A 27,672-nucleotide genomic window follows, 5' to 3' on the forward strand; every position below is an offset into this window, starting at 1 on the left:
GACGCGTGGTTTGCCCTTGTGTCCAGAGGCAGCAAGTGACACACAAAGAGTGGAGAACAACTGAATAATACAAGTTAAACGTGAGAATATGCATATTCCTTTAGTTCACAACAAGGTTGTTGCTTTTTTTTTTTTTAACCTTTTAAATTTCTGGACAGAAATACGACCATCAACTGTTCAAGAAATAAGACCACCAACTTACTACTGTTCATGATGACTGACAGCATCTAAAACAAATACTTGATGCAGAAAGGTTAAAAAAAATCAAGACAGAGGTTGACAACCCCTGGTATGCATGACAAGACTGGCATACAAGGCGAGTCTGCAAGGCACTTTGAGTGGCCCTGCTCCTGACGTTCTGCTTTCCATGTGCTTCCTCAGCCTCTCCTGGCTGGCTTTTCGCAAGAGAGAATACAAACCTCCCAACTAGCGAACTGGTTTAAATTCTAAACTGGAGTTAACATTTAATTCTGCTTGAATAGTGGGATACATATTGCTAAAGACATCAACTAGATTGACTTGTACTAGAGTAAATGTAGGGCTACCAACTAAAGCTATACCAGGAGATTCTATCCCTCCAAGATTTTTCACAATATCAAGCAATTAAGAACTCCAGGATATCTTTAAGTCATCTCCTGGAGATTGATGTCTATTCCTAGAGATGTCCGACCAATCCCGAAGCGTTGGCTATCCTACGCAATATTCTGAGATTGCAGTTTTAGTGACAAAGCAAGCGGTCTTCGGGACTACACACCTACCATCATATTCCTTGCTTTGGTTCATACCTTTTTTTTAAAGCTATAGTATAAACTGTTTCTGGCCACTGTGTTATATTAGTTTGACAGAAAGTTATTTTGTGATCATGGCACAAGGTATCTAAGGCCTCTTTTTCTGTCTCCGTGGCTACTGCAGCATGCTTCTTCTAGGACACCAGGATAAATGTGAACACTGGCCTGTGGAAAAGGTTCCTCTTCATGCAAGCGTGGTCTTCCCAGAGCCTTGGGCAATACTGACTGTGGAGGGAGGCTGAAATATAGGCTCCAGTCCGGTAGTTCAAGTGAACTTAGCACAGGGAGACATGAAGCAGTGGATCCTTTCTGCCAATCTAGGGTAAATAAGAGGACTAAATAATTGGGGCTGCTTGTAATGTAAAGCTTTGTAGCTCCCATTTAAACATCTATGTAGCTTCCATGTAAAAAGGATTAGCTATTTGTGTAAACTTCTCCTAAAGCATAGTTTGTAAAGGACAAGTGAGAATGAGCATGTTTTATTAACCACTAGAAACCTCAAGTAGAGAATAAGTTTTCCATCTTAATGACCAGAAGGATGGCAACAACTTTTATGTTCTTTTAGAAGCCTACAGTCTGGTTTTGTGAAGAAATATCTATCAGTGATGGTATTGGGAGATAAAATCTCTTCCAATAGTGAAAAAAGGCAGAAAATAAATAAAGCTGAATAATGGTGACACTTCCATGTGAAGGTTCTGTGGTTTTTACAAGTATTTATGGTTTTGTTAGTAATGAACAGGAAAGACTGAGAATAGCCACATTCGGACCACATAGCTGAAGTTTTTGTATTTATAATATTATCCTTACATATAATCTCACAGTAACCATGTGAATATGAACTGAAGGAAAGAAGGCAAATAAATAATGATAAACTATCTACAGCCCTTCACACTTAAAGCTAAGATGACATTTTCCACGGGAAGCAGAAGAATTTTTCAGTGAGGCTGCACCAATACAGTCTGTCTATAACCCCATATAAGGTTAAATCATACAGTGGAAAAGTGAGCATGCATGGGTCTGATAACAGACTCCCTAATATTGCACATGGATAGTCTTTCAGCCAGGGTTTACTGGAATGTATATACAGTGGTCCCTCTACTTACGAAATTAATCCGTTCCGAATGCACATTTGTAAGTCGAAAAATTCGTAAGTCGAAAAGCGGTTTCCCATAGGAATGCATTGGGAACGGATTAATGCGTTCCGGAGCCTAGAAAAAAGACCCAGACCCCCAGTAAGGCTTGCAAACTGCACAGGAACATTTCTTTTCAAGAATAAACAGGCAGTAAACAGGCAGGCAAGTCAAGGAAACCGCATGTAAAATTTGTAAGTCGAGGAAACCCCATCTAAAAATTTGTAAGTCGAGGAAACCCCATCTAAAAATTTGTAAGTCGAAAAAACCGCATCTAAAACCGGATCTAAAACTGCCGTTCGTAACTCGAAAAATACTTATGTCAAGTAGTTTGTAAGTCGAGGGACCACTGTAATGGCTTGCCCTTGAATAGTGGTATCAGCCCTGTCCTCATATCATATTGGCCATAGTGACATGGGCTGGGGAAGGGCTTATGTTGGGTATATAAAAGGATGATTCTGAGCTTTTAGGTCAAACAGTCATCCTGTTGGGTCTTCTCCAGGCTTTGGCCTTGTAATCGACCACAGGGACTATACAGCTTAGGAAATGCTGTAAGAGCAGCTCTAGCAGCCAAAACACATGATGGAGAAGAGGACTTCACACCATTGCCATTCTCCTCCCTTGGAGGAGGGATGAGTTGAACTCATGTTATGATTTTCTTCATGAATTGTGTATTTTGTTTTCTTTGGTTGTGTACAGACACATTAAAGTAGTTCACACAACCAAAAATGCTGGCAGGGTGTAGGGCTGGCACAGTCATTTTTGTTAACAGGCTCTGCCATTTGCACAGCACATGGGCCATGCTGCAGTGTGCAGCAGAGCAGGGAGCCAGAGGAGGAAGTTCTCCAGCATCTGTCAATGCACCATGCCAGGAGCACAGTGCATTGACAGATCCTCCCTCAGTAGGGTGCTCTTGCTGCCTGGCTCTGTGTATGCAGCCTCAGCATACACATGACTCCAGACCTGGGGTAAAGTGTGTGCTCACCTGAATAAAGAACTTAGCCTGGCAATAAAAGCCTGGGTAAAAAACCCAGGCTACCGGGGTGGGGGCAGCACCAGAGTTGGACTCGATCCCAGCGCTGCACACAAGTAGCCCTACTGATAGGGCTGACCTAACCTGGGTAGGGCTGCTTGTGGGCAGTCTCATTGTATGCTCTGTAATAGATGGTTGGTTTAATTGTCTCTACATGTGATGTTGTATTGTTTGATGATTATTAAAACTAAACCAATCACATGAAACTCCCTTTACTCAAAGTACATGAACTTTCCAAACTGTACTTCTGGAAGTCAGAATGGCATAGCTCTGAGGAGCTTAAAAAAAATCCTCCTTGTACAAATTCCTCCTTATATAACTCTGTATTGAAGAAAGTTTTCCTAGAACATTTTTGCTATTCACATAATTGGAACACTTGATCAATGAAAACAGTATCCCTTGATGAAAAATCAAAATTAAATATAAAAAACAATATTCTCAGTCTCTCTCTCTCTCTCTCTCTCTCTCTCTCTCTCTCTCTCTCACACACACACACACACACACACACACACACACACACACACACACACACACGCTGTCTTTGCTTTAAAAATAATCCCACTTAGAATTGTTAACTAACTGTAATGCTTGAGACAGTTTCTTAGGCAGCCTACCTATCTCATCAATTACAGAAAACATACCCATCATATGAAGTGTGAACATATGCTTGATGACATGATTGCAAATATAGCTTACTTTGTATAAGCTGGGAGCAGGGATCATTACTGGAATTATTAAAATTGAGAGAATTGTTGGTGATTACTTCTCTTTCATGACTAGTCAGCTTTAATAGTACAACTAAAGAAAGAATTTAGAGTCTGAACTTTGCATTTTTAAAAAACATGTGTTCTCTATAAAATGAGTGGATGTGTGCTTTCTGAAAAGGTCACTAAGCATATCCTATGTGGACTTTCAATTTATTATTTTTTTGAAAAGGAAATGAGAATATGTCAAAGGGTTAGGCTGTGAACCACCCTCTCTCACATGACTGAGCAATTACTCACGAACAATCCCAGTGAAGTGAAAGGAGTCTGGAATGCCCTTTTTGGACCACAATTTGTTCTACAACTATATCACACTACTGAAAGGCTAGTGCCTTTGGTGTCTAACAACTTTAGAAAAGCTAAATTTTATAAAAATCTATTAAGAAAGAAAATATAGCATTTCTAAAGGCATTTATTCCTCCTGTGAACTTCTGCTCTATTAGACAAAAAGTTTCAACAGCCCTCTCATTACTTCAAGATAGAGGACAAATCAAGAAGAATACATTTTTTAAAAGGGACAATGTCACTGAGAGAGCTGATATATCTGATGGGAATGCAATCCATTTAAGAAATAAGTTATGTCAAAACACACATACAGTTGAATGTACATTGCAGGGTATAATATTCATTTTCATGACAATTTCTGTGTGCAAATCATTATTAAAAACAGATGAAAAATTTTCTTGATTTTAACCATCAAGGAAAGATAAAGTAAGGAACAGCTGCTTTATGTGAAATCACTTAACCATGTGTGGCAAACCATTATAGAATCACTGATATAGCTAGCAAGCAAGATTCTCAGAACCTTCTTGGATTAGAATAAATATATATTTTAAATAACATTCAACTAACTTTAAAAATATCATGCTGTAAGTATGAAGTACAAAGGTGGCTTAAAGTATATTTTTATATACATTTAGGTTTGATACTGGGGGGGAAAGTTTTAACTACTTTCTTTTGTTTATATAATGAAGTATTATAAGGTCAAATGCTGATTAGCCATCTGTTCCCCACTATGTCCTGCACATCACTCTTCATAAAAAGCCGTTTCTCTCACAGTGCTGTGTGATTGTTTCATGCAAAATACCAGTCCAGTAGCTTAATGGCACAACCACACCTGCTGTGCAAAGCAACTTGTCCTCTTCACTGAACTAATTTGTATCTATTGGGCCAGCTTAATGCAATGCTTCTTTAGTATCTCCCTTGCCAACTGTGACAGCTGTTGCAAGGATGCCTGTGGTACATATGAGGCCCTTCATGGCCTCTCTCAGTTGTGAATGAATGTACAAAAACATAACTGGATAATGTGCTCCTGTAAAGGGACGCCAGCACATAAAAACAAACAAAAGGAACATAACAACAGTGTTCATTACAAAAGCTATATTTAAGCCATGTTTTGCATACATATCTGCATGCTACTGTGACCATTCCATCTCATCCTGTGAGCGAGACCCAAGAATCAACAGATACAGTTACATCGACAATATAAATTAGGATTTCAAGGTTTCATCAGGAAATTTATCAACAAAAGTGTTTATTATCAGTGAGGTCCAGTTTGAGACAAGAGTGGTTTGGGTGACAAAGCTGTATATCCTCCATAAATAGATCACAGCATGCTAAATGTTTATGGATGTGTTAAATAACTGTATTTACTCTATGGGATCAATGCTACTGTGGGATCTGTTTTGTTGGATCAATGCTACTACTAAGATTCTGATCTAGTAAACAATACTCTTATATGCCTTATTTGTAGAAATATGTTACAAAGGTGTTTCAAGTCTAAGATACCTCTTTGGTACTTTCTAGCATCCAGAATGCAAAGTGAGACAATTCAGCCTGTACCAATCAAATAAAACAGCATGGAAAATATGAATATGATAAAAGTGTAACATCTAAACATGTGTCATTTAACTGGGTGCCTCACCTACATATAAGAACATAGGAAGCTGTCTTCTAATGAGTGTTACCTAAACAGCTTATTTTGGAGCTGCAAATGGCACTCCTGTAAGTGATTTGCAGGCCTGCAACCTCCATCTTGGATACCTGAGCCCACGGGATCGCGAACTCTGCACATGGCTATATTTGGCAAACTATGCAATTTGGTCAGTTAGCACAAGAAAACATGGGGCAGCACTGCCCAAGATCAGAATAACCAATGGCTGTAGGGAGACACACCCCCCCACCATGGCCTCTCCTGCAAAAAGGGAGGAAGCAAGCAAGCAGACCCAGATCAAAGAGCCTTGCTAATCACTCCTAAATCAAAGTGTGCCGTCGAGTCGGTGTCGACTTCTGGCGACCACAGAGCCTTGTAGTTGTCTTTGGTAGAATACAGGAGGGGTTTACCATTGCCATCTCCCATGCAGTATGAGATGATGCCTTTCAGCATCTTCCTATATCGTTGCTGCCCGATATAGGTGTTTCCCATAGTCTTGGAAACATACCAGCGGGGATTCGAACCGGCAACCTCTGGCCTGCTAGTCAAGTCATTTCCCTGCTGCACTATTACCCAAACAAGTGTGGCACACCCCCAGTTTCCTATCATAATGCTAATGACCTGGCAATGACCCAGAGGTAGGTTTGTTAACAAGGAAAATCTTCCTCCCAGGAAGAGATGTCCTGGTCTCAGATAAAGCTTTTGAGTTCACCCATTCAGTACCCTACACACATTTCTCGACCAGACATTCCATCTTTGATTTCTTAAAGATCACACCCACTTGACTAGTTCATGCAAACATAAACTTCTTTGTTACATGCAGGTTTCAGCCCCTGCAGAGGGGCTGGAAGAGGCTTCCAGAGTCTGACCTGTAAACTGCCCCAGGACAGGATCTTGCCTATTTGTACTCTTGACCCAAGCACATGTTCAGGAGGGAAAAGAAAAGACAATAAAAGAGGGGAAACACAACAGAGAACTCGAAGGAGGACCCTGGACCTATCCTGCAACCAACGCTATCCTAGTTCCCTAGCTTAAAGGTGTCAACTCTGTGCCACTTGCCCTTTCCTTTTCTTGCCTTTCTGCTTTGCCCCTGTGAGGAAATCTGCCTGCACACTCCAACCTGCAAGTGCATCCAACGCATCCAACAGATCGGAACAGGTAATACTAACCATCTATAACTGTCTATCCCTTTTAAATCTCTACTCTCCCTTCTCTTTCCTCTGAGTCTACCTCTGGGTCCTTTCTCAAGTAAAGCCTTAAGCTGATTTAATTGACAATTTGGACCTTAAGCTAAAACACCTCTACATGAGACTCTAGTCAATACTGTTAGTTAAGATTTTATTGCCTCCTCACCTTGCCTAACAAATCTTTTAATTTTCCTGTACTCCGAATAGCCCTAAATAAATCTGATTGTACCATATTTCTGTCTTCTCATCATTTCCAGAACAAAACTTTGCACAAATTGACACTGTAATGAACTGTTCCATATAGTCACGCTGATTCCCTACACTAACCCAGATGCCTGATTAGTGTGTTTAGCCAGCACTCTGGAACAGTTTCATTAACATGAGTCAGACCAATGGTCCATCTAGCTCTGCATTATCTACACAGACTGGCAGCGGCTTCTCCAGGGTTGTAGGCTCTCTCAGCCCTATCTTGGCCCTATCTCCCTAAGTTTCAGGGAGACTGTCGTAAACCTGTCAGGATAATTTAGAGCTATATATCGGCAGACGGAACGTTAAGTAGGCAAAGGGTCAAAAGGAGAATGTCAGAGCCAAGCAGTAAGCCATTTCCAAACCAAAGCCAGTCTGAGTTGTTACAATATCCAGTCGGTCAAACCAAGTCCAAGACGAATTCCACAAACAGAGTCCAAACAGTCTGGAGTCAAAGCACAGTCAAAACAAGCAGGAACACAGCTGGGGAGCTCACCAAAGCACGATGTTGCTACCAGCAATGCGGCTGAGGCGAAGCCGTCTTAAATAGGCTGAAGACATGTGCTTTCAATCATAGATCCCTGACTCAGCAGCTCTTCTTCTTAGTCGAGCCGTTCTGTGCGTGCATCTCCTTATCTCCTCCTGTCTCTTCGACTGACGCCTCTCTACAGCTGAGATCAGCTGTGCCTCCTCCACAGGAGCTGTCATACTAGGCTCTGTTTCATTTTCAACATCCCGTTAGTCAGTCCCACTTGCCTCTGAAACTTCTTGCCTTTGAGGTTGCTGCACTCCTCCCTCCGCTGTCACACTGCCTGTCTTCTCCTCATCCTCGGAGTCCAATAGCATGCCCATGACAGAGACAACTTGGAACCTTCTTCATCCAAGCAAAGGTCCACGAGATCCGGAGGTTATCTAGCTTTTTTCACCATGGAGAGATAGGAGACGTCTTGATTCATGCATTATAGCAAAAGTGGAAAAGCATAATATGAATCACTTGCAGCTCTGCTTTCCATGCACTGTATAAATGGGCATTCACGTTTTCTTTTTGTCAGAGCTCCTTGGGTCAAGGAGTTCTGCTCCACACTGCCTCTGGTGGCAATTCCTCATCTTGCAACATTTATCCAGGACCTATGCTGACCTCACCTTGAATAGCTGTCAGGTCAGAGCACTGAGCCAAAGCCACACCAAATTTCAAGCCATTGGCCTCCCTGCAGACAAAAATATAAGAGGCTTCCTGTCCAGAGAAGACTTTGCCTTTGTGTCAAGTTCCCTTGGTCTGGTGCCCATCTCCTTGCTGGTTCTCCTGACTCCATGGTGTGATCCCTGGCCTATTTGTGATTTCTGCCTACCTGCATGATTCTTTTGGTTCCTGATTACTGATCTGGCTGGACATTTGGTGTGGTTTTGACTCCTGGCTTCTGTCTCAACCCTCTGACCTGACAGATATTCAGCTTTGACTTGTTCCTGACTCCAGCTCCTGTGTAAGACCTTCTGGCTTCTGAACACAAACCTGGCTTGTCTCCTGGCACATCCCTGGCTCTCGCAGACCTGGCATTAGACCTGTGCCCCCTAATGACAACTGCCCATGGCTAAGCTTTTAGGACATTTTTTTCATACTTTTGCATATTGATAAGACAACAATCTTTAGAAATAGTTATAAGGAATTTAGGAGTAGGGTGCCAGAATCCAGGGAATTTCTATATATTATCCCTTTGGTTCCTTAAGCTCTGTATAAATAAAGTAGATTTGGTCTGTTTGTGCAACACTCTAAGCATCTGCATTTGATCTATTACAGAACTGCATTTAAACACATTAAGGGATCTGCACCTGTGCATATAGCAGGCACCTAGGGCACCAAACAACTCAAGAGTACTAAATGTTGCAGTGCTACTTTGCATGCAATGCCTCTATACCTATACTCTAGGATGGCTGTTGCTCCTACATTAGAAAAAATCTGGCAATGGAATTTAGGTAAGATAAGGTAAGCTTGTTCTACCCAGCTGCTGCCTCACACATGATCATTCTCCCTGCCTCCTACCTTAACATTTGCAAGCACATGACTAAAAATGCACCCAGCTCTTCTGCCCAGGCTGGGCACTTCTCCAACCCTGCTGGTGGTTGCATGAACAAGCCTAATGGCTGGCAAAAATAGCAACTATTCTTTTCATTCTCTTCATCCACTTCCTGATTAAAGTTGGTCTCACAGTCACTACCAATGCTTACAGGGGTGATGGACTTATTAGGATGACACACTCCAGGAATCCAGTAGGGTTTTAAGAGGCCTTAGAGGGTTTTACAGTTGGTTCTGTCTGTGATTCTGTTGATGCCCTGGTGTATAGCTGGAACAGGGAACTCATCAGGGCAGTAGACATGATTGCTCCTAAGCATCCTCTTCAACCCACTTTGAAATAAGCTCCATGTTATATGGAAGAGCTCCAGGGCTGAAGTGGCAAGGTAGAAGACTGGAGTGCAAATAAATTACATATAAATTGCATAGTAGACATTAGCCCCTATTAAGTTGGCAAAGAGACACCTTTTAACATGGTGATTCTCTTTTTTTTAGCAGGGGGAGAGTAACTGGCCCTATCCACCCCCAGCACAGTACTTCCAGTGACTGTTTCTGGTGTCTGTCTTATGTTTCTTTTAGATCAGGGATTCTCAAACTTGGGTCCTCGGGTGTTATTGGACTTCAACTCCCATAATCCCCAGCCTCAGTGGCCTTTGGTTGGGGATTATGGGAGTTGAAGTCCAATAACACCTGAGGACCCAAGTTTGAGAATCACTGTTTTAGATTGTGAGCCCTTTGGGGACAGGGATCCATCTTATTTATTTATTATTTCTCTGTGTAAACCGCCCTGAGCCATTTTTGGAAGGACGGTATAGAAATCGAATGAATAATAATAATAATATGCAAGTTCATGTCCAACAGAGCTGTTTCAGGTTGTGAGGGGTCTAATTCAGCCCCCCTGTTTCAAATCTGTTCCTGAAAACAATATCCATTGTGATGCTTTTAATAAGATTTCTTGAGGATAAAATGTCCCATATCTGGGCCGACCTGGATTCTAGTATTCCTACAGGGTCAGTTATGGGGTTGTCTGGCAATCCCTCTTGTAAGATTAGAATGGATCCATTTCAATCTGCGATTCCTGAGGATGTGGACAAGCTGCTGGGAGTGGTATGGTGGTAACAGGTGGTAACCTGTTCTTTGGATCCTTGTCCAACATGGCTGATTTCATCTTGCAAAGTGGTAAGTGGAGTTGGTCTAGTTGACATCACTAATAACTCACTGAGGGAAGGCAGGATGCCTCCTTGTTTGAAGGTGGCAATGGTTAGACCTCTTATTAAGAAGCCTGCCCTAGATCCCTTGGTGACAGGTAATTACAGGCCAGTTTCAAACCTCCTGTGGTTGGGTAAGATGACCAAGAGGGTTGTGGCTTCAGGAGGTCTTGGAGGAAACAAATTATCTAGACTCATTTCAAACTGGCTTTAGAGCAGGCTATGGGGCTGAGATGGCCTTCATCAGCCTAAGATATGATATTCACCAGGGAACCAACAGAGGGAGTGTGACTGTTGGTTCTTTTGGATCTCTCGGCAGCTTTTGAAACCATAAATATGGTATCCTTCTGGATCACCTGAGGGATTTGGGGATTGGAGGCACTGCCTTGCAGTGGTTCTGCTCCTATTTTTAGGGTAGTTTTCAGACGGTGGTGCTTGGTGACAGTTGCTCTTTGAAATTGGAACTGTCATAAGGAGTCCCTCAGGGCTCCATTCTGATGCTAATGTTTTTTAATATCTACATGAAACTGCTGGGTGAGGTAATCAGGAGATTTGGTGCTGAGTATGCTGCCACCCAGATCTATCTCTCCATGGCATCATTATCAGAAAATAGCACTATCTCCCTAAATGCCTGCCTAGAGGCAATAATGGGCTGGATGAGGAATAATAAATTGAAGCTGAATGCAAGCAAGATGGAGGTGCTCATTGTGGAGGATTGTAATCTGGAGAATGGGATATAATCTTCTGTTCTGGATGTGGTTACATTCACCGAGAAAGTACAGGTATGCAGTTTGGGAGTGCTCTTGAATCCTGGTCTCACCCTTATGTCTTAGGCCAAGGATATGGCCAAGAGCACTTTTTGTCAGCTTCTGCTGATACAACAGCTCTGCCTGTTCCTTAAATATAATGAGCTCAAATGCAGTGGTGCATCAGCTGGTAATCTCCAGGCTGGACAACTGCAATGAGCACTACGTAGGGCTGCCTTTGTACACAATCCAGAAACTTCAGTTAGTCCAAAATGGGGCTGCCAGATTGGTCTCCGGGGGAATTTGGAGAGACCATATCATGCCTGTTCTTAAACCGTTACACTGACTGCTGGTATGTTTCTGGGGAAAATATAAAGTGCTGGTTATCACCTTTAAAGCCCTGAATGGCTTAGGCCTGGGTTACCTGAGAGAGCACCTTTCTCTGAAAGATCACCACAACTCATTAGGAGAGGTTAGATTTGGTTGCCACCAGTTCATCTGGTGGCAAGTTGAGATCAAGCCTTCTCAGTAGCTGCCCTTAGGTTGTGGAATGTGCTCCCCATGGGTATAAAAGGCTTATCATCTTTGGAGGCCTCAAGAAAGCACTTTCTAAACCATCTTTTCAGCCTGGCTTTTAATATTTAAATGGTTTTAATAATTTTAGATCAAGTTTTATTTTAATATTTTAACTGTTTTTATTTTATATTAATATTTAAAATGGTTTTATTTTTAAGTATGAACACCCTGAACCATTTTTTGGATAGACAGTATATTTAACAAACAAACAAACCAAACCAAACCAATCCAATGTTTAAAGCCACCTTAACAGAATCCTAGTGGCCTAGTGTCATGGGAGAGTGTGTTTTCTCGCTGCAAATCATTTGAAGCCACTAGCAAACGTGTGAAAAAATGTTCAGTGTAAGGTATTATCGAAGTGGAAGGGGAAATTAAATGTGTGATTGCCATTTTTAGCAGCAGTTATACATTTAATGAATATATTTTATTTCTGGATCACATACTTTCCTTCTAATATCCTTGCCAAGAGTGTGACTTGCTATAGTTGTGGAAACTTGTGTGTGGCAACTGTTCTGCTAATATTTAAATTTACTTTCAGTAATAAAAACTTGGTTCAATAACCTGAGAAGCAAATAAATGTTGGTGGCAAAACAGTAAAAATATGGTAATTCTCTAGAAAACAGAAGAAATATTGCATAATTTGTGAAGAAGCAACTTATAGACAGTGCTTTATTTCTCTTTTATACAGTTTACTCTCAAGGGTTAGACATTTTGATTATAAGAAAATAGTGTAATAATATAACCTTTGTATTAATGGAAGTAAAACATTGGAAGCTGCTCTTTAAACCTGTGTTTGGTTGATCTTTATGGCTATAAAAGAAACTGCAGTTCACACATCAATAACTTTTACTGATAGCAGCAGTAGAATGTTGTAGTCCTTATCATGCATACATTTTTATGAAAAGGACCATTATTATGAACTTTCCATACAGTTACTATTTGTCTGCTTCAATTGTTTAGCATAATTCCTAAAAGGTTTCAGGACAAAAGTGCAAAACGGGTAGTAAAGTAGTTGGAGATGTCTCAGTTTGAAAGTGCAATAAATTAGGGAAGATTTTAAAGATACAACTGTTTTACAGACTACATCTTATGGTCAATCTGCATGACCAAACTGGTATGCTGAACTGACAGAATGATGCAAGTTAAAGCAATCATGAGACTATTTCCTCATACACCCAGCCAACATCACAGTGGGAAGTTCTGAAGTAATGTAATAAAGTTGATTTGAACTCAGAGGTGAGAGTGCAGTAAAGCAATTCACTGCCACTTTACAACACATCAGTCTTGCGTGGATTTATTCAGCCCATGTTTTTAGCATACCAGTTTGACTGTGCGAACCAACTATTTCATGAGGTCCCATAACAAGCTCCTATAACAGTAAACAAGCAACAACTACTTTGCTTTGTTTTGGACAATTCAAGCTAAGAGGAATTATGACTCAATCTCTTAGTACACAGTGGGGCCCCTTTAGGTCTTACTCAAGTATTGCGAAGTCCCTTTTCTAAGTAACTTAGAAAACAGACTGTGGGGACCAATTGCATGGGTTTTCCCCACTGAATTGGTACCCTGCCTTAACCATAGGATTGGCTGGTGGAAATGTTTAAATAGTCCTTGCAGGAGTTACTGCAGCTTCATGCAGAATTTTAGATTTTAGTGCAGTAAGCAGGTAATGCGGAATATGGATCCAGCTGTGACCTACCCTTGTTATTGTTCTACCCTGGCTTTCCCTTCCATATTTATTTATTCATTCAATTACTATACCGCTCTTCCAAAATGGCTCAGGGAGATTTACAATTAAAACAAATCAATTGAAAACAATTAACAGTTTAAACAGAGATTATAAAACACCATAAAACAAAACAATGTTTAATTGTTTTGTTTTATGGTGTTTTATAATCTCTGTTTAAAAACCTTGAAAAACCAGGTTACAACATGCAAACCATTTACAACATTTTTAAAACCCTGGAAGGCCAGGCCAAACAGATAGGTTTTGAGGACTCTCCTGAGTCCAATAAATAATTCAAATTACAGATTTCTGCAGGGAGTGCATTCTACAGCCCAGGAGCGGCTAGAGAAAGCCCGCCTGAGTTGCTACCAGATGTACTGGTGGTAACTGGAGACAGACCTCTTCAAATGACCTTAATGTCTGGTGGAGATCATGCAGAAGGCAGTGCTCTCTAAGGTAACCTGGACCTAAGCTGTTCAGGGTTTTAAAGATAATAACCAGCACTTTGTATTTTGCCAGAAATATATTGACAGCCAGTGCAACTGTTTTAAAACAGGCATAATATGGTCTCTTTGGGTTGCCCCAGAGACCAATCTGGCTGCCACATTTTGAACTAACTGAAGTTTCCAGACTATGTACAAAGGCATCGGCATGTAGAGTGCATTGCGATAGTCGAGCCTCGAGGTTACCAGCTGGTGCACCACTGTATTGAGGTCTTCCTCTTCAAGGAATGGGCACAGCAGTCAAATCAGCTGAAGCTGACAGAAAGCACTCCTGGCCATAGCCTCCACCTGAGATACCAGGGTGAGAGGTCTGGGTCCAGGAGTACTCCCAAGCTCTGTACCTGCTCCTTCCGGGGGAGTGTAATCCAGCACATGGAGATCTAACTCATCCCTCAGATTCTGAACCCCTATAATGAGCACCTCTGTCTTGCTTGGATTCAGCTTTAATTTGTTATCCCTCATCCAGCCCATTACTGCCTGTAGGCAGGCATTTAGGGAATGAACACAATTTCCTGATGATGCAGATGAAAAGGAGAAAGTAGATTTGGCTGTCATCAGCATACTGATAACACCCAGCACCAAACCTCCTGATGACCTCACCCAGCGGTTTCATGTAGATATTAAAAAGCATTGGTGACAGAATGGAGCCCTGAGGGACTCTATATAACAGCTCCCATTTTGAGGAGCAACTGTCACCAAGCTCCACCATCTGGAATCTGCCTGAGAGATAAGAGCGGATCTACTGCAAAGCAGTGCCCCCTACCCCCAATTCCCCCAGGAGATCCAGAAAGATACCATGGTCGATGGTATCGAACACTGTTGAGAGATCCAAAAGAACCAAATGAGTCACATTCCATATAAATGCAGACATCTCCAGTTTCAATAATATTTTGATAACATATTAATGTAATGTGTTCCTCAGTACCCCAAGCAGTGAAAATGTTAGAGGTAGCACAGTGTAGCTTAGTTTCCTTTGGATGTGAGTGCACTGGTGTCTTTGTAACATTTCTTTTATTTACAGACATACAAGCACAGAATGTTGGAAGTAAACAGGCGCTATACAGCAGGCAGCAAATCTGCTAATCCTGAATCTAATTCCTAAAGAGATACCCTTTGCTCCAAGGTGCTTAATCTTTGGACTCCAAGCTCTCATTTTTTCCCTCAGATTCTCACATAAATGTCTTGGCAAAAGGTTTCATGGGATGACTCCTAGTTCTAGTGTTATGTGGGAGGGAGAAAAATTTCTCTCTATCCACTTTCTCCACACCATGCATCATTTTATAGACCTCTCTCATGCCTCCCTGCAGTCGACTTTTTTCTAAAAAAAATAGCCACAGGTGTTGTAGCCTTGCCTCGTAAGGAAAGTGCTCTAGGCCCCTGATCATCTTGGTTGCCGTCTTCTGCACCTTTTCCAATTCTACAATGTCCTTCTTTAGATGTGGTGACCTGAATTGCATGCAGTACTCCAAATGTGGCCACACCATAGTTTTTAATAAGGATATTATAATATTAGCAGTTTTATTTTCAACCCCCTTCCTAAAGATTCCAAGCATAGAATTGGCCTTTTTCACAGCTGAGTTGACACTTTCAATGAGCTGTCCACTATGACCCCAAGATCCCTCTCCTGGGCAGTCAGTGACAACTCAGACCCCATCAGTGTATATGTAAAGTTGGGGGGGGGTTGCCCCAGTATGCATCACTTTACACTTGTTAACACAACCTCATTTGCCATCTTGTTGCCTATCCCCGTTTGGAGGGTTCCTTTTGGAGCTACTCACAATCTCTTTTGGAATTCACTACCCTAAATAGTTTGGTGTCATCTGCAAATTTGATCACTTTGCTGCTCACCCCAACTTCTAGATCGTTTATGAACAAGTTAAAGAGCACTGGTTCCTGTACTGATCCCTGGGGGCTCCCACTTCTTACTTCCCTACATTATGAAAACTATCAATTTATTCCTACCCTCTGTTTCCTGTCCTTCAACCAGTTATCCATCCACACATGAACCTGTCCCCTTACCCCATGACTCCTAAATTTTCTCAAGAGTCTTTGATGAGAAACCTTACCGAAAACATTTTGAACATCCAGGTACACTATGTCAGCTGAATCATCTTTATCCACATACCTGTTGACACTCAAAGAGGTTAGTGAGGTGAGATTTCCCTTTGCAGAAGCCATGCTAGTTCTTCTTCAGCAGGGCCTGTTCTTCTATATGCTTAAGAATTTTATCTTTGATAATGTTTTCTATCAATTTGCCTGCAACAGACATTAAGCTAACTGGCCTGTAATTTCCCAGATCCCCCTGGATCCCTTTTTGAAAATTGGAGCTACATTGACTACTTTCCAGTCCTCCAGTACGGAGCCTGTTGAAGGAAGTCAGCAATCTCACATTTCAGTTCTTTAAGGACCCTTGGGTGGATGCCATCTGGCCCTGGAGATTTGTTAATTTTTATTTTTTTTCCCCAGACAGTTTAGAACATCATCTCTTGTCATCTCTATCTGACTCAGTTCTTTAGCCTCTGTCCCTGAGAAGCTCAGTGAAGGCACAGGTATATGCTCAGTATCCTCTGCCATAAAGAGAGATGCAAAGAACTCATTTAGCTTCTCTGCAATCTCCATATCCTCCTTAATAATCCCTTTTACTCCCTCACCATCTAGTGGTCTAACTGGCTCCCTGGTAGTTTTCCTGCTTCTGAGGTATTCAAAGAACTTTTTGTTATTTTCCTTGATGCTTTTAGCTAAATGTTCCTCAAACTCTCTTTTCACCTCCCTTATTGCCTCCTTGCATTTCTTTTTGGCAGAGGCAGAGGCTATTCACACGTGCAACAGAAACCGGGCTAAGGGAACCCAGCCTGGTTTCTGCTGCACATGAGAACCTGCGCGGCTCCTGGCAGCAGGCCCTCTTAAGTAGCCCACTGCTTAACCTAGGTTTTGGGCACAAGGTTTTTGGGCTGTTCGCAGCTCCAGCGGACACACTCGGGGGGAGGGGGGCTCCCAGTAATGCACTGCCATGCATTATTGGGGCGCCAAGTGGAGGGGCGCCACAGGGTGGCACTTCCCTATGCCGAACCCCTGGAGCGCCCCCGAGCGCCCAAGCGAGGTGCGACAAGGTGCGGGTGACCCGCAGGAGAGCCACCGCTCATCTGGGTGGCCAATCTGCCTGCCCAGTGACAGTGAGTGCTTGTTTGTGGGGAGGTCAGGCAAACCCCCTCTCCCCGCAGACCGCCAAGAAGCTCTTCTCACTGACTGTGAGCAGAGCTTCTTTGTGTTCCATTCTGTTCTCTTCATTTGGGCAGGACTTCCAATTTCTGAAGGAAGTCTTATTCCCCTTTATAACTTCCTTGACTTTACTTGTTAGCCATGCTGGCATCCCCCCAGACTTGGTAATACCTTCCCTCCTTTTTGGTATACATTCTAACTGGGCTCTTAGAATTGTGGTTTTAAATAAACTCCATGGATTATGGAGCAAAGTGACTTTCCTGGTTTTGCTTTTCAGTTTTCTTTTCACCAAACTCCTCATTTTAGAGAAGTTTCCTCTTCTGAAATTCAAAGTGTGTATGTGTTGGACTTCCTTGGTGATTATCTCCTCACATGTATGCTGAATTTTATCACACTATGGTCACTCAAGGTTCCACAACACTAACATCTCATACCAGATCCTGTATACCACTCAGGATTCTCTCCTTCAAACTGAAAAAATCATGATTAAAAACTGTTTCTCTGTCTTCCCCTCTAAAGGTTTAAGGGATCTGTTGTCATAATCAATTAGAAGCAAAAAAATAATAATAATAATGAAGTGCTAACAAACTAGAAAATGTTTCAATCAAGGCTCTGCCCACCTCTCCCCCACCCCATTTCTTGCATGCTCAGTTTTCACCTATCTCCTACAGCCTGCTCTACAATTTGTGGAAACCCTTTGCTTTTGGGATCTACTTGTTACACTACTGTTGCCACTTTATCCCAGTTCATCCCCCCCACTGCCCCTCACAACATATTGGTAGGAGACAGAGAGTTTAGAAAATATCTCTGTTCAGAATTACCTAGGATAACTGCCTGTGGCTTCTAAGTAATGGTTTAATCTTCCCTATAGCAGTTCTTCATCATCCAGGTTCAGTGTGAGGGAAGTAAAACCAGTTCATGATCTTCCTTAAAGCAATAGGACTTCTTCATCTGCTCTTCTGACTCACATTAATCTTGGTGAACATAATGAAAATCTAAAATTCTCAGAATTTTACAGCCAATTAAATTAACACCTAGCTGATAAAAGATGCAGCACTTCAAAGACTATGCACTGTGGTACACTATTATTAAAAATGTCAAAATTAATTTTTACATACCATCACTGCAATAAAGATTCTATGGGGAAGAGAATGAATTGCCATTATATCACATCACAGTTGTATCAACTGTGATCATATCACATATCAAGCATGACAAGTCATTTCGCAAAAACACTCTCTCCCTCAGAGTACAGTGGAAATGGTGAAAATGCTGTATTTCACATGCAATGAAATACAAGTTAAGCATAGCTACTTGTGTAACAACTGGTATATTACAAACCTGTCTGATGTCTTTCAACTTCTATCTGGCTGAACACTTCCACCACTTATGAGCTGCGTGAATTTAGATACATTATGGAAACAGAGATCAGCAATCCCTACATGATTCACATTGGCTTTGGCTTGGAAGCACGTTGGGCCCCAAACAAAGAAGTAGTTCAGCTTATGTCCAAATCAAATCCAAATACATCTACTTCAACACACACACACACACACACACCGCGTAAAGTCCCATACCCCTCTGTGGATAAAAGGCCCCAATGGGCTACAATTTCCCCAAAGGCCACAAAGCCTTTTGCCTGAGTACACTGTTAATGCAGTGCCCCAGGTGGTTAGGAGGGGAGGGAGTGAAAGACCTCCTTCCTTCCCTCTCTATGGCTGAAATACTACTTCCACCAGTCCAGTCAGCATATAAGAGTTTAAATGAAAAGGAATTTTGAGGATTGGAGATCTGCGTGTGTTAACTTGGAATTCTTCTACACATTGGATTTTAGTCTGGACTGGAAATGATTTCAGACTCATAAAGCTCACCTTTTCTTTGAAGTGAGTATTACAAGAATGTTACCAATTTCATAACTGAGCCTAGTGGTAGCAAGCCTGACTTGTCCCCTTTGCTAAGCAGGGTCTGCCCTGGTTGCATATGAATGGGAGACCTGATGTGTGAGCACTGCAAGATATTCCCCTCAGGGGATGAAGCCGCTCTGGGAAGAGCAGAAGGTTTCAAGTTTCCTCCCTTGCTTCTCCAAGATAGGGCTGAGAGAGATTCCTGCCTGCAACCTTGGAGAAGCCGCTGCCAGTCTGTGAAGACAATACTGAGTTAGATAGACCAATGGTCTGACTTAGAATATGGCAGTTTCCTATGTTCCTACGTTTGTCAACATCTCCACTGGAAACTAACCAAAAAGTAACTTGTTTTTACAACCACCACCATCACTACTAGTGTCAATTCATCCATATGCACATAAGACTAGTCCATGTAATGCTCCCCACATAACCCAGGGTAAAGGATTTCATAAAGCAGCATATTATTGCACATATGTAGCACCTGAATCACACATTACCTCATACCAATTCATCAGGTATATAGGGGCTCTAGTTACAGATGCATGAAATCAGCCCTTATCCAAGAAATACTCCCTGTGAATAATAAATTGTCATTCATTATTCATATGGAGTAATTCTTGGATCCATCAAACCCCATGATCTTTGCAGATGTCATACAGTGTGTTCTGTGGAGCTATGAGTAAAAAGAAGAATATTTAGGGTGGGTTCACATGTAAGGGCAGCAAGTAAGGTGCTGTCAACTGTCAGTTTCCAGAGTGCACACTCCTGGCATGAGCTGAAAATTCAGCACATTTCTTGAAGTGTGAAACCCACCAATGACCAGTGGCTGAACAGCACTTCCCTCTGCCACCCATCTGAAGTTGGGTGGCGGAGGGAAGTGCTGCTTGTCAAATGAACCTTGGTGGGTTCATGCAACATGAAATGCACTGAACATGAGGTTCATGTTGGGAGCATGTGCTTGCAGGGAACCAGGAGCACCTTATTTGATGTCATACGTCAACCTGCCCTTAGTCTTCTTTTCTTCCAACAGACTTCCAGCTATTACAAAGAAGCTTGAGCTATATTCTTCCTATTCATTGCAAAACTTGTAAAAACACAATTGTAAAAATTGTTCTGACAATTATTTCTCATGCATTATTTCTTATAGCAAAGACATTATGCCCAAATATTCTCTTCCAGGAGAACAGAAGTAGTTACTCAGTATCCTGGAAATAGTCACACTGATAACATGTCAGAGGTTCCTTTCCAGAATGTTTCAAACTAGTGAGGAATTGTTATATTAGTAGAACTGGTTTAAACAAAAAAGACTTGCAGAGAACATGTACAGACCTTATCATGCACAGGGGCATTTGCAGTGGCATGTTCTACAATAAGTCTAAAGTATGTGCAAATGTAGGGTGGCAGATGTCTGCAAGACAATACAGGATCTGTCTGTCTCACCCACTGCCCCCACCCCACAAAATTAAAGTCAATGTCTTAAATCTTACCTGCTTAGGTATTCGAAAAAGGGAGTTCTTAAAGAATATATCTTTGGCCTGACTCCATGTTCCATCAATGATGATGATTACATAGGGATCAGGAGAGGTCAAATCTACTTCTTCCAAATTTGCTGCTCCAGCTCCAGGATATAATATCAACGTATTCGCATTTTTACACACAGTTGCTAATTCAGGGTACCTACATAAAGATTAAAAATGTGACCCAGGGTTATTTTTCTGGTAAATAAAAATATTTGCTCATCTCTTTCTGTCTGAGCTCAGCATAGGTCTGGCTTCTAAGAGTCACCATATATAAAGTTTTGGATTCAATAACCACCACTTCCACTTTTCATTCAATTCAAGGGAACACTTTATCCATGACCTTCCAAAAAGAGTGGGCTATCAGGACAAATTCCACCAGGCACCATTTCCATCAATGCCTTCTGACTGGATTGGTGATGAATGGGAGCATAATTTGGTGGGATGCGCCAAGTAAATACCTCTCTAGAATGAGGTAGTGAAATGTATATTCCAAACTACAAATCACTTATCTATAGTTGCTAACAATTGCTTCTAGGTAACCAGCAGATTGTCCCTTATTCATCCCCTAATTGAGTAAACAATGCTCTTACAGCATGCATTCTGTAAATCAAAGGCCATCTGGCATTGCACCTAGAAGACTTGGGATTGTTTCTGCTTCCCAAAATAGTAATCACTGCAATCAATGACCAACACCTTCACTATCCATGCAGAGGCACTTCACATGCAGTGCCTTCACAGCATTTTGTAAACTACATGCTGTGTGGGTGGGAGGCATTTTTTGCCGATTTCTCTTTCCTCAGCAGCGCTTTAACGCCCATAAATATGTCGCTGAGGTTTGCACAATCCTAAACCTTTCATGTGTTAAAATAGCCCCTCCCATGGCACAGGAAGTCCCTGTATTGCTCAATGCTACAGAGGTTCTTTGCATGCAGCACCTCCACATGGCTAATGAGGATGTCAACCAAGCACTGCACAAATTTTTACATATTATTATTATTAACTTTTTTTTACATATGCCGTTCCAGCTTCAGTTGACAAGGAAGAGAAGAGAAAATAAGCTGCAAACAAGTTTGGATCAAAGAGAAGAGAAAGAAAACCCTTACTAAGTGAGAAAAGAGAAGATCTAAAAACGTTGCAGGCACCTAGGCAGGGAAAGGGGGGTGGGGCTAAAAGCAAAGGAAGTGCAGGATGAAAAGCAGCAGGAAAACTGCAGAGAAGTAAAAGCAAGATGTAGTTTCATAAGTGACCAAGTGTGGTACATACACAGCTTGTAATCTCCCTGAAGGCAAATCTCAAAACTGAATGTTGAAAGCTCTGGTTCTTCTCTTCTTGTGGACCCTGAAGTTTTAGGCGGGGGCGGGGGAGGTCCTTTCATTGCTTATGTTGGAAGATGTGAGGTGTTTATATAGCAGTTTTATATTGTGTTTTGAGCAATTTTAGGCCTTAAGGCAGTCAAACTGTTGCTCCCTTTTCTCAGCTAAGACTGCTCCTATTTCTCAGTTATGTAAGTTTGGTGCCTCCCAGTTTGTGGACAACGATATCTATTAAAAACAAAGCAAAGGCACAGAGATTAGGATCCATAGCTAAGCTCCACTAATAAGTCTTAAAACAAAGCAAAAGCAAAATAAGTTCCTTTTAAATGCTTACATTGTGTTTTTAAAAACCAGGTAAACACTTTCATATTAAATAAAAACAAATCAAAGAAATGGTTTTATCTGTTTATCAGAGTTAATATATAGGCTACCTATATCAACTCTGTATGTCCTTCAGAATTGTCTACATTTCTGTATATCTTTATCAGTTTACACAACTACATGGAGGACTGATACTGGAGACAAAATTTCCTCCAGAAAAAAATGTTTTTCAGTCTTGAAACAAGGACACAGATACACCAAAGAGCAGCAGGAATTTTTAAAGTAGTTTCCATTTCCAATAAGAGTAGCTGCAATTTCTTTGACATCCCAAGAATCAAGGATTCTTAAGAATCAACATTTTCTTCCTTGAGGTCAGAGTTTCAAAGATTGTACAACCTGAGGTCAATCAGGAAAAAATAAAAAGGTTGCACTCTAAATATAAATAAGGACTATGTTATGCAGACCCCAGTTCCCTCCTGAGTCTTGGCAGCTTCAAAGGGGCTGCAAAAAGACTAGCAGATGAAAATGGAGGGTAAAATGAAAGCTCCTACTGAGGTTAGCTACTTCACTCTAAGGCTTTAGTATTACTAAAAATAAACTAAAGGGGATTTTGTGCTCTTTCATCATTCTCACTCAGCTTAAAAAAAACTAAGAGAATTTTCCCTCACAGAACTGGTATACGGTGCATACTTGGTCTACCCACAGCGGCATATCCAACTTCCAACCCCCAAAGTAAAATTCTTTTAAATACTAAGTGTAAGTTAATTTCAAGCTAGCAAGAATTAATTCAATTTAATTTTCTCAGAGTCAACAAGACTGGTTTGTCATTTGTGGTATCAGAAACATTGACAACAAAAGTTGAAGACAAAATCTGAGAACCTTGCAGCAATGGGCAACATGCCACTTAATTGTGAAGCTGAGAGAAGGATGTTTAGCCAGGGTACATGTTCAATGCCCCCATTAGACTCCAGGTTTTGAGACCAATGCCCTCCACCCAAAAATCCTTTGAAGAATAATTTGCCTTCACTGCCAAAAAGATCAGTGTCCTTCAATCCTCATCCTCTCTACCCAACTCATTCAGCAACAAGTATGCCAGCAAAAGGGGAATTGTAGTTGAGTGCATCCTTGGAAGTCTCCAAGGAGGATAATTGGGTGTTCTCAAAGCCTAAACACCCCAAAGATAGTTTCAGCAGCAAAAGGTTCTGTTTTCTATAATAAAAGAAATGATCAAAGGAAGAGAACATCACCTACAAATGTTCAGAGCTTTTCATTTTTTGATCTATATAACTATTCAGACATTATGCTGCATCCACATTCAGATATCTGTGCACATGTATGTTTTTGTGTAATGACTGTACCTGCGTTCATTTAAGAGGTGAACCTGGGTGCATGTATAGGAAGTTTACTGATGTACACTGAAGAGTACACTGAATAACTGTAACTGTGAATATTATTATTTATTGACACAGTCAGACAGGTCTTATTGACTGGTTTGTTTTATCCAGATATCGGGTCCTTCCCAAGGACCTGGGACAGCTGAATTTTATTGTCAATGTTGTTGCTATTATAGATATCGCCGCAGAATATAGGCTGTTCCCAGTAAAGTTGCTTTTTGTAATTGGCTGATGGTGATTTCTGTGGCCCCTATGGTGTTGAGGTGCTCTTCAAGGTCTTTTGGAACTGCACCCAGGGCACCAATTATTATTATTATTATTTATTTATTTGATTTGTATACCGCCCTTCCAAAATGGCTCAGGGCGGTTTACAATAGATCTGTACCTGTGTACCTGTACTAGTGTTAAACATAATGTGAATAGGTTTATATTCCCAACATTTCAAGATGCCAGCTGCCACAGAATTATTAGAGTTCAAAAATGGAATTGCTTCTTACTGTAAGGCTTTAAAAAAAATAAAAGAACTCACATTAGCATAATGAAAGAGGTTTAAATGCCAATACTTTTTTCTAAGCCATCTTTTTATCATGCAAAATTTCATTTTTTCTTTTTAGGTCAGAATGCCCTATAGCTGTCATGCAGAAGACGCCATACAAAAGAGCATGGTATTTGCTTCACTTAGACAGGACAGACACAGCCCTGCATTTTCATCTCAGTAAGGACAGCAGCTTCATGCTACATCCAGTATATTTAGCTTTCCTAAGAACAAACAAATCTTCATCTAAAATTCTATCAACTGTAGTCTATGGACCAAAATATCTGTCTTACTATAACAAACCTGTATTGCAGAATGAAAATTTAATATTCTTTTTGCCCTCTCTCTGGGCAAGAGTTTTGATTTTTCGGTACTCAGTTTTTGCAAACATTCTTAATATAGGCATTGATAACCAGGGCATAGATCATCCCTCCATTCTGCTTCCATAATTAGTTTTTTTATAAGATAGTTATTTCTGCTTTCTATGCCCACATACCCAGTGGTAGAAGAAGACAGAATTAGTTGATACCATGCCCATAAAACTGTACTTGAATGCTGTATCCATTTTCTTTTCTTTGAGTCAGAACTCTTCTCTACAGGCATCTATATTCTGGAAATACCATTTCCAACTTAAGCTGGGAAAGGTAATCCAAAATTCAATCTGCTAATTTTCAGCAGCCTTTCAATATTAGTCCTCTTTATACTTGTAACTCTTTAAAGAAAGTGTGAGACTACTGCTTGAGCAGTTGTGAAGAGATTCAACAATTGTCAAGTCTCTCAACTTTTTTCTCCCCAACATGAATATTCTGGGTATAATTAAGGAAGACTAATAGTATTATTAAGATGCACTTGAATATTACCTCAGGATATAGCATTTGATAGCTATCTGTCCTGAGAACATGAAGCCCAAAATTTCTCTATTCATTTTTGAAGTACAGATTGCAACTCCCTACTTATCCTTTCAGAGCTCTTTCTACTGTTGCTATTTCCACCTACCAACCACCTTCGATGACTCTTTTTTATCAGTTTAACAGTAAAATGAGCCCCCATCGCCCACTGAGATCATCCTGAGAGGTTCATCTGCAGTTACCACCAGCTTGTCTGGTGCCTACACAGGGACGAGCCTTCTCTGTTGCCGACCCAAGACTCTGGAATGCATTTCCTGCTGAAATAAGAGCCTTCCTGTTGAAATTATCTGGCAAATTTTAAAAAAATCTCTAAAGACACATTTATTCACCCAAGCTTTTAAATTAGGCTTGTAGTTTTAAATTATTTTAAGGTTTTAACTTCTGTTTTAATTTGTTTTATGTTGCTGTAAACCGCCCAGAAACAGAAGTTTGGGGTGGTGTACAAACATAACAAACAAACAAGAACAATGTAGAAACACATCAGGTTTCTCCCTACTGCCCCCTGAATGCATCTTTCTCAAGGTGGGGGCAAGATATTCCATTTCTCTTTCAAAGTTCCAACTGCAGTGGATGTCTAAGAATATTTTATCAGTTTTACCCAATTATCAAATTAGTTTGATATACACCTTCACCTCATTTTGATGTACACCTTCACCTTATTTTGAACACTATGTTTTTACAATGGGGTAGTTGAATTAAGAACCATTATAAAGACTCTATTCTGTTTTCCCGATTACCATATTTTGGGGTAGAAATGCCGCATCGGCGTAAATACCACACCATTGAAAAATGGCTTTAATTTTTTACAACCCCATCAGAAACACCACATCGGTGTAAATGCCACAGCTAAAGCACCAAGTAAGTACAACCCACCCTCATTTCCCATGGAGCACCATTTCCGCTCCACATGGGGGCATTTATATATTATTTCTCTGTGTAAACTGCCCTGAGCCATTTTTGGAAGGGTGGTTCAGAAATCGAATTAATAAACAAACAACAATAATAAATTTGCCCCCTTGCTCCCTCTCCCCCCCCCCCCCCGGTGTTTGCTCAGGTGCGGGTGGCCAAGTTGGGCCTGTGGCAAGGCTGTGGCCATATGTAGTGGCTGCTGCAGATGCTGCAGGGGTGGAGGCAGCAGGACCCGATCCTCTGCTGCTGCTGCAAAGAGCTTCCAGGACCGGCAATACAGGGCGGTAAGCACCTTCTAATTTACACTTAAAGGTGCCACCCATCACCCACACGGCACCCACACCAGCCACTAAATATGACCATAGCCTCACCACGGGCCCAGCTTGGCCACCACCATCCAAGCAAACACCTTTGGGGGGAGAGAGAAAGGGGCCAAAATGCCCCCACACAGCGTGCAAATAGCACTGCATGAGAAATGGAAAGGGGGGAGCATGCAGACCTGGGGCCAGGAAGGCCCAACTGCACTGTCCCCACTCCTCCCCCACCGCCTCTATTCCTTACAGGCCCTTTTGACCACATAGAACCTATTGTTGGTCAGAGGGTCCTGCTGTGTTGCCATTGCACCTCCTTTCATCGCCCCTCAATTCCGGCGTAAACGCCGCCATTGGTATAAATGCCACAGGTGCCTTAAAATAACTTTTAAGAACATTCGCACTGCAGCATTTCTACCCCCAAATACAGTACTTTTTCAGAATCTTTTTCTTTCTCTCTTTCAATTTTATTGAATTTCAATAGTAAACCAGAAGTGTCCCCAAGAACATCCAGAGGCCTCTAGCAGATTATCAAGACTAGAATTTCAGCTTTGCAAGGGCATGCATGGTGATGTATAGGAACTATTACTTATTAACCAAGAGCAAGGACAATTCAACCATAGACCAACACTCTGCACATCCTTGATACATGATCTCTTCTCCATCACTTTCTATGAAACAAGTTGAAAGGCAACTTCTCTGGGCCTTAACAAGCGCTTAGCGTTAAGCTGAGATTAAATCAATAATGCAGATCAACTGACATGGCTGTTAGGTACCTAGATCTTGGTGGGGTTAGGCTTAGTCATGAAGCCATTTGTGGAATGTCTAAAAGGCAGAGATGGTAAATTCAGTTTTGACTGAACAAAATGGAAGTGTCCCAGTGCAAATGTAGAGAAAAATAATAAAGGTTACTACTGAAGCAGTAGTGAGTTTTCACAAGCTTTCTAATTAGGGATATGCTAAAATGCAATTCGGTAGCCAAATCACCGACCCAATACCTTTAAAACTGAGGGCTTCCACAGCCCCTTTTACAAGTAGGAGAGCAGGTCCATACCTGCTCCTCCTCCCACTCACCACCACTTCTGTAATTCTGACGCTCCTCTCAGACATCATTATGCACTGGTGGGGTGTCTACCCCGTGTGCAATGCTGGCATGCACACAGCCTCCACACATGTGCAGTGGCCATGTGCATGCTGGCATCATGTGCAGGGGCAGCTGGTAGACGCCCGCTGTCCCATTAAGATGTCCAGGAGGTGCGCAAGGATTACAGAAATGGTAGCGAGTGGGAGGAGGAGCAGGTATGGACCTGCTCTTCTCCTTCTAAAGGGGCTGTGGAAGCCCTCATTTTTAAAGGGATTGTGCCGGTGATTCAGATGCTGAATCACATTTCAGAACATCCCTATTTCTAATGCATTTCAGCTTATCACTG

At 41.5% G+C, this 27,672-nt stretch overlaps 1 protein-coding gene and 1 long non-coding RNA gene across 5 annotated transcripts in view; one reads left to right on the forward strand and one right to left on the reverse strand.

The window, feature by feature from the left end:
• Positions 1-27,672, reverse strand: part of DTWD2 (DTW domain containing 2) — a 112,762-nt gene that overhangs the window by 30,001 nt on the left and 55,089 nt on the right. For all 3 annotated transcript variants that reach the window (XM_053302640.1, XM_053302642.1, XM_053302641.1), the window contains exon 4: positions 20,519-20,708. In XM_053302640.1, the coding sequence (XP_053158615.1) occupies positions 20,519-20,708 (190 nt within the window). The remainder of the gene's footprint in view (positions 1-20,518; positions 20,709-27,672) is intronic.
• Positions 10,225-27,204, forward strand: LOC128347679 (uncharacterized). 2 transcript variants are annotated; one of them, XR_008317654.1, is made up of 4 exons: positions 10,225-10,328; positions 21,577-21,657; positions 24,194-24,294; positions 26,727-27,204. It is a non-coding gene; the product is annotated as an uncharacterized LOC128347679 (long non-coding RNA). The 2 variants fall into 2 exon arrangements; XR_008317653.1 differs by lacking the exon at positions 10,225-10,328 and adding an exon at positions 10,945-11,139.

This window comes from Hemicordylus capensis, chromosome 2 (genome assembly GCF_027244095.1).
Source record: "Hemicordylus capensis ecotype Gifberg chromosome 2, rHemCap1.1.pri, whole genome shotgun sequence".
Lineage (NCBI taxonomy): Eukaryota > Metazoa > Chordata > Lepidosauria > Squamata > Cordylidae > Hemicordylus > Hemicordylus capensis.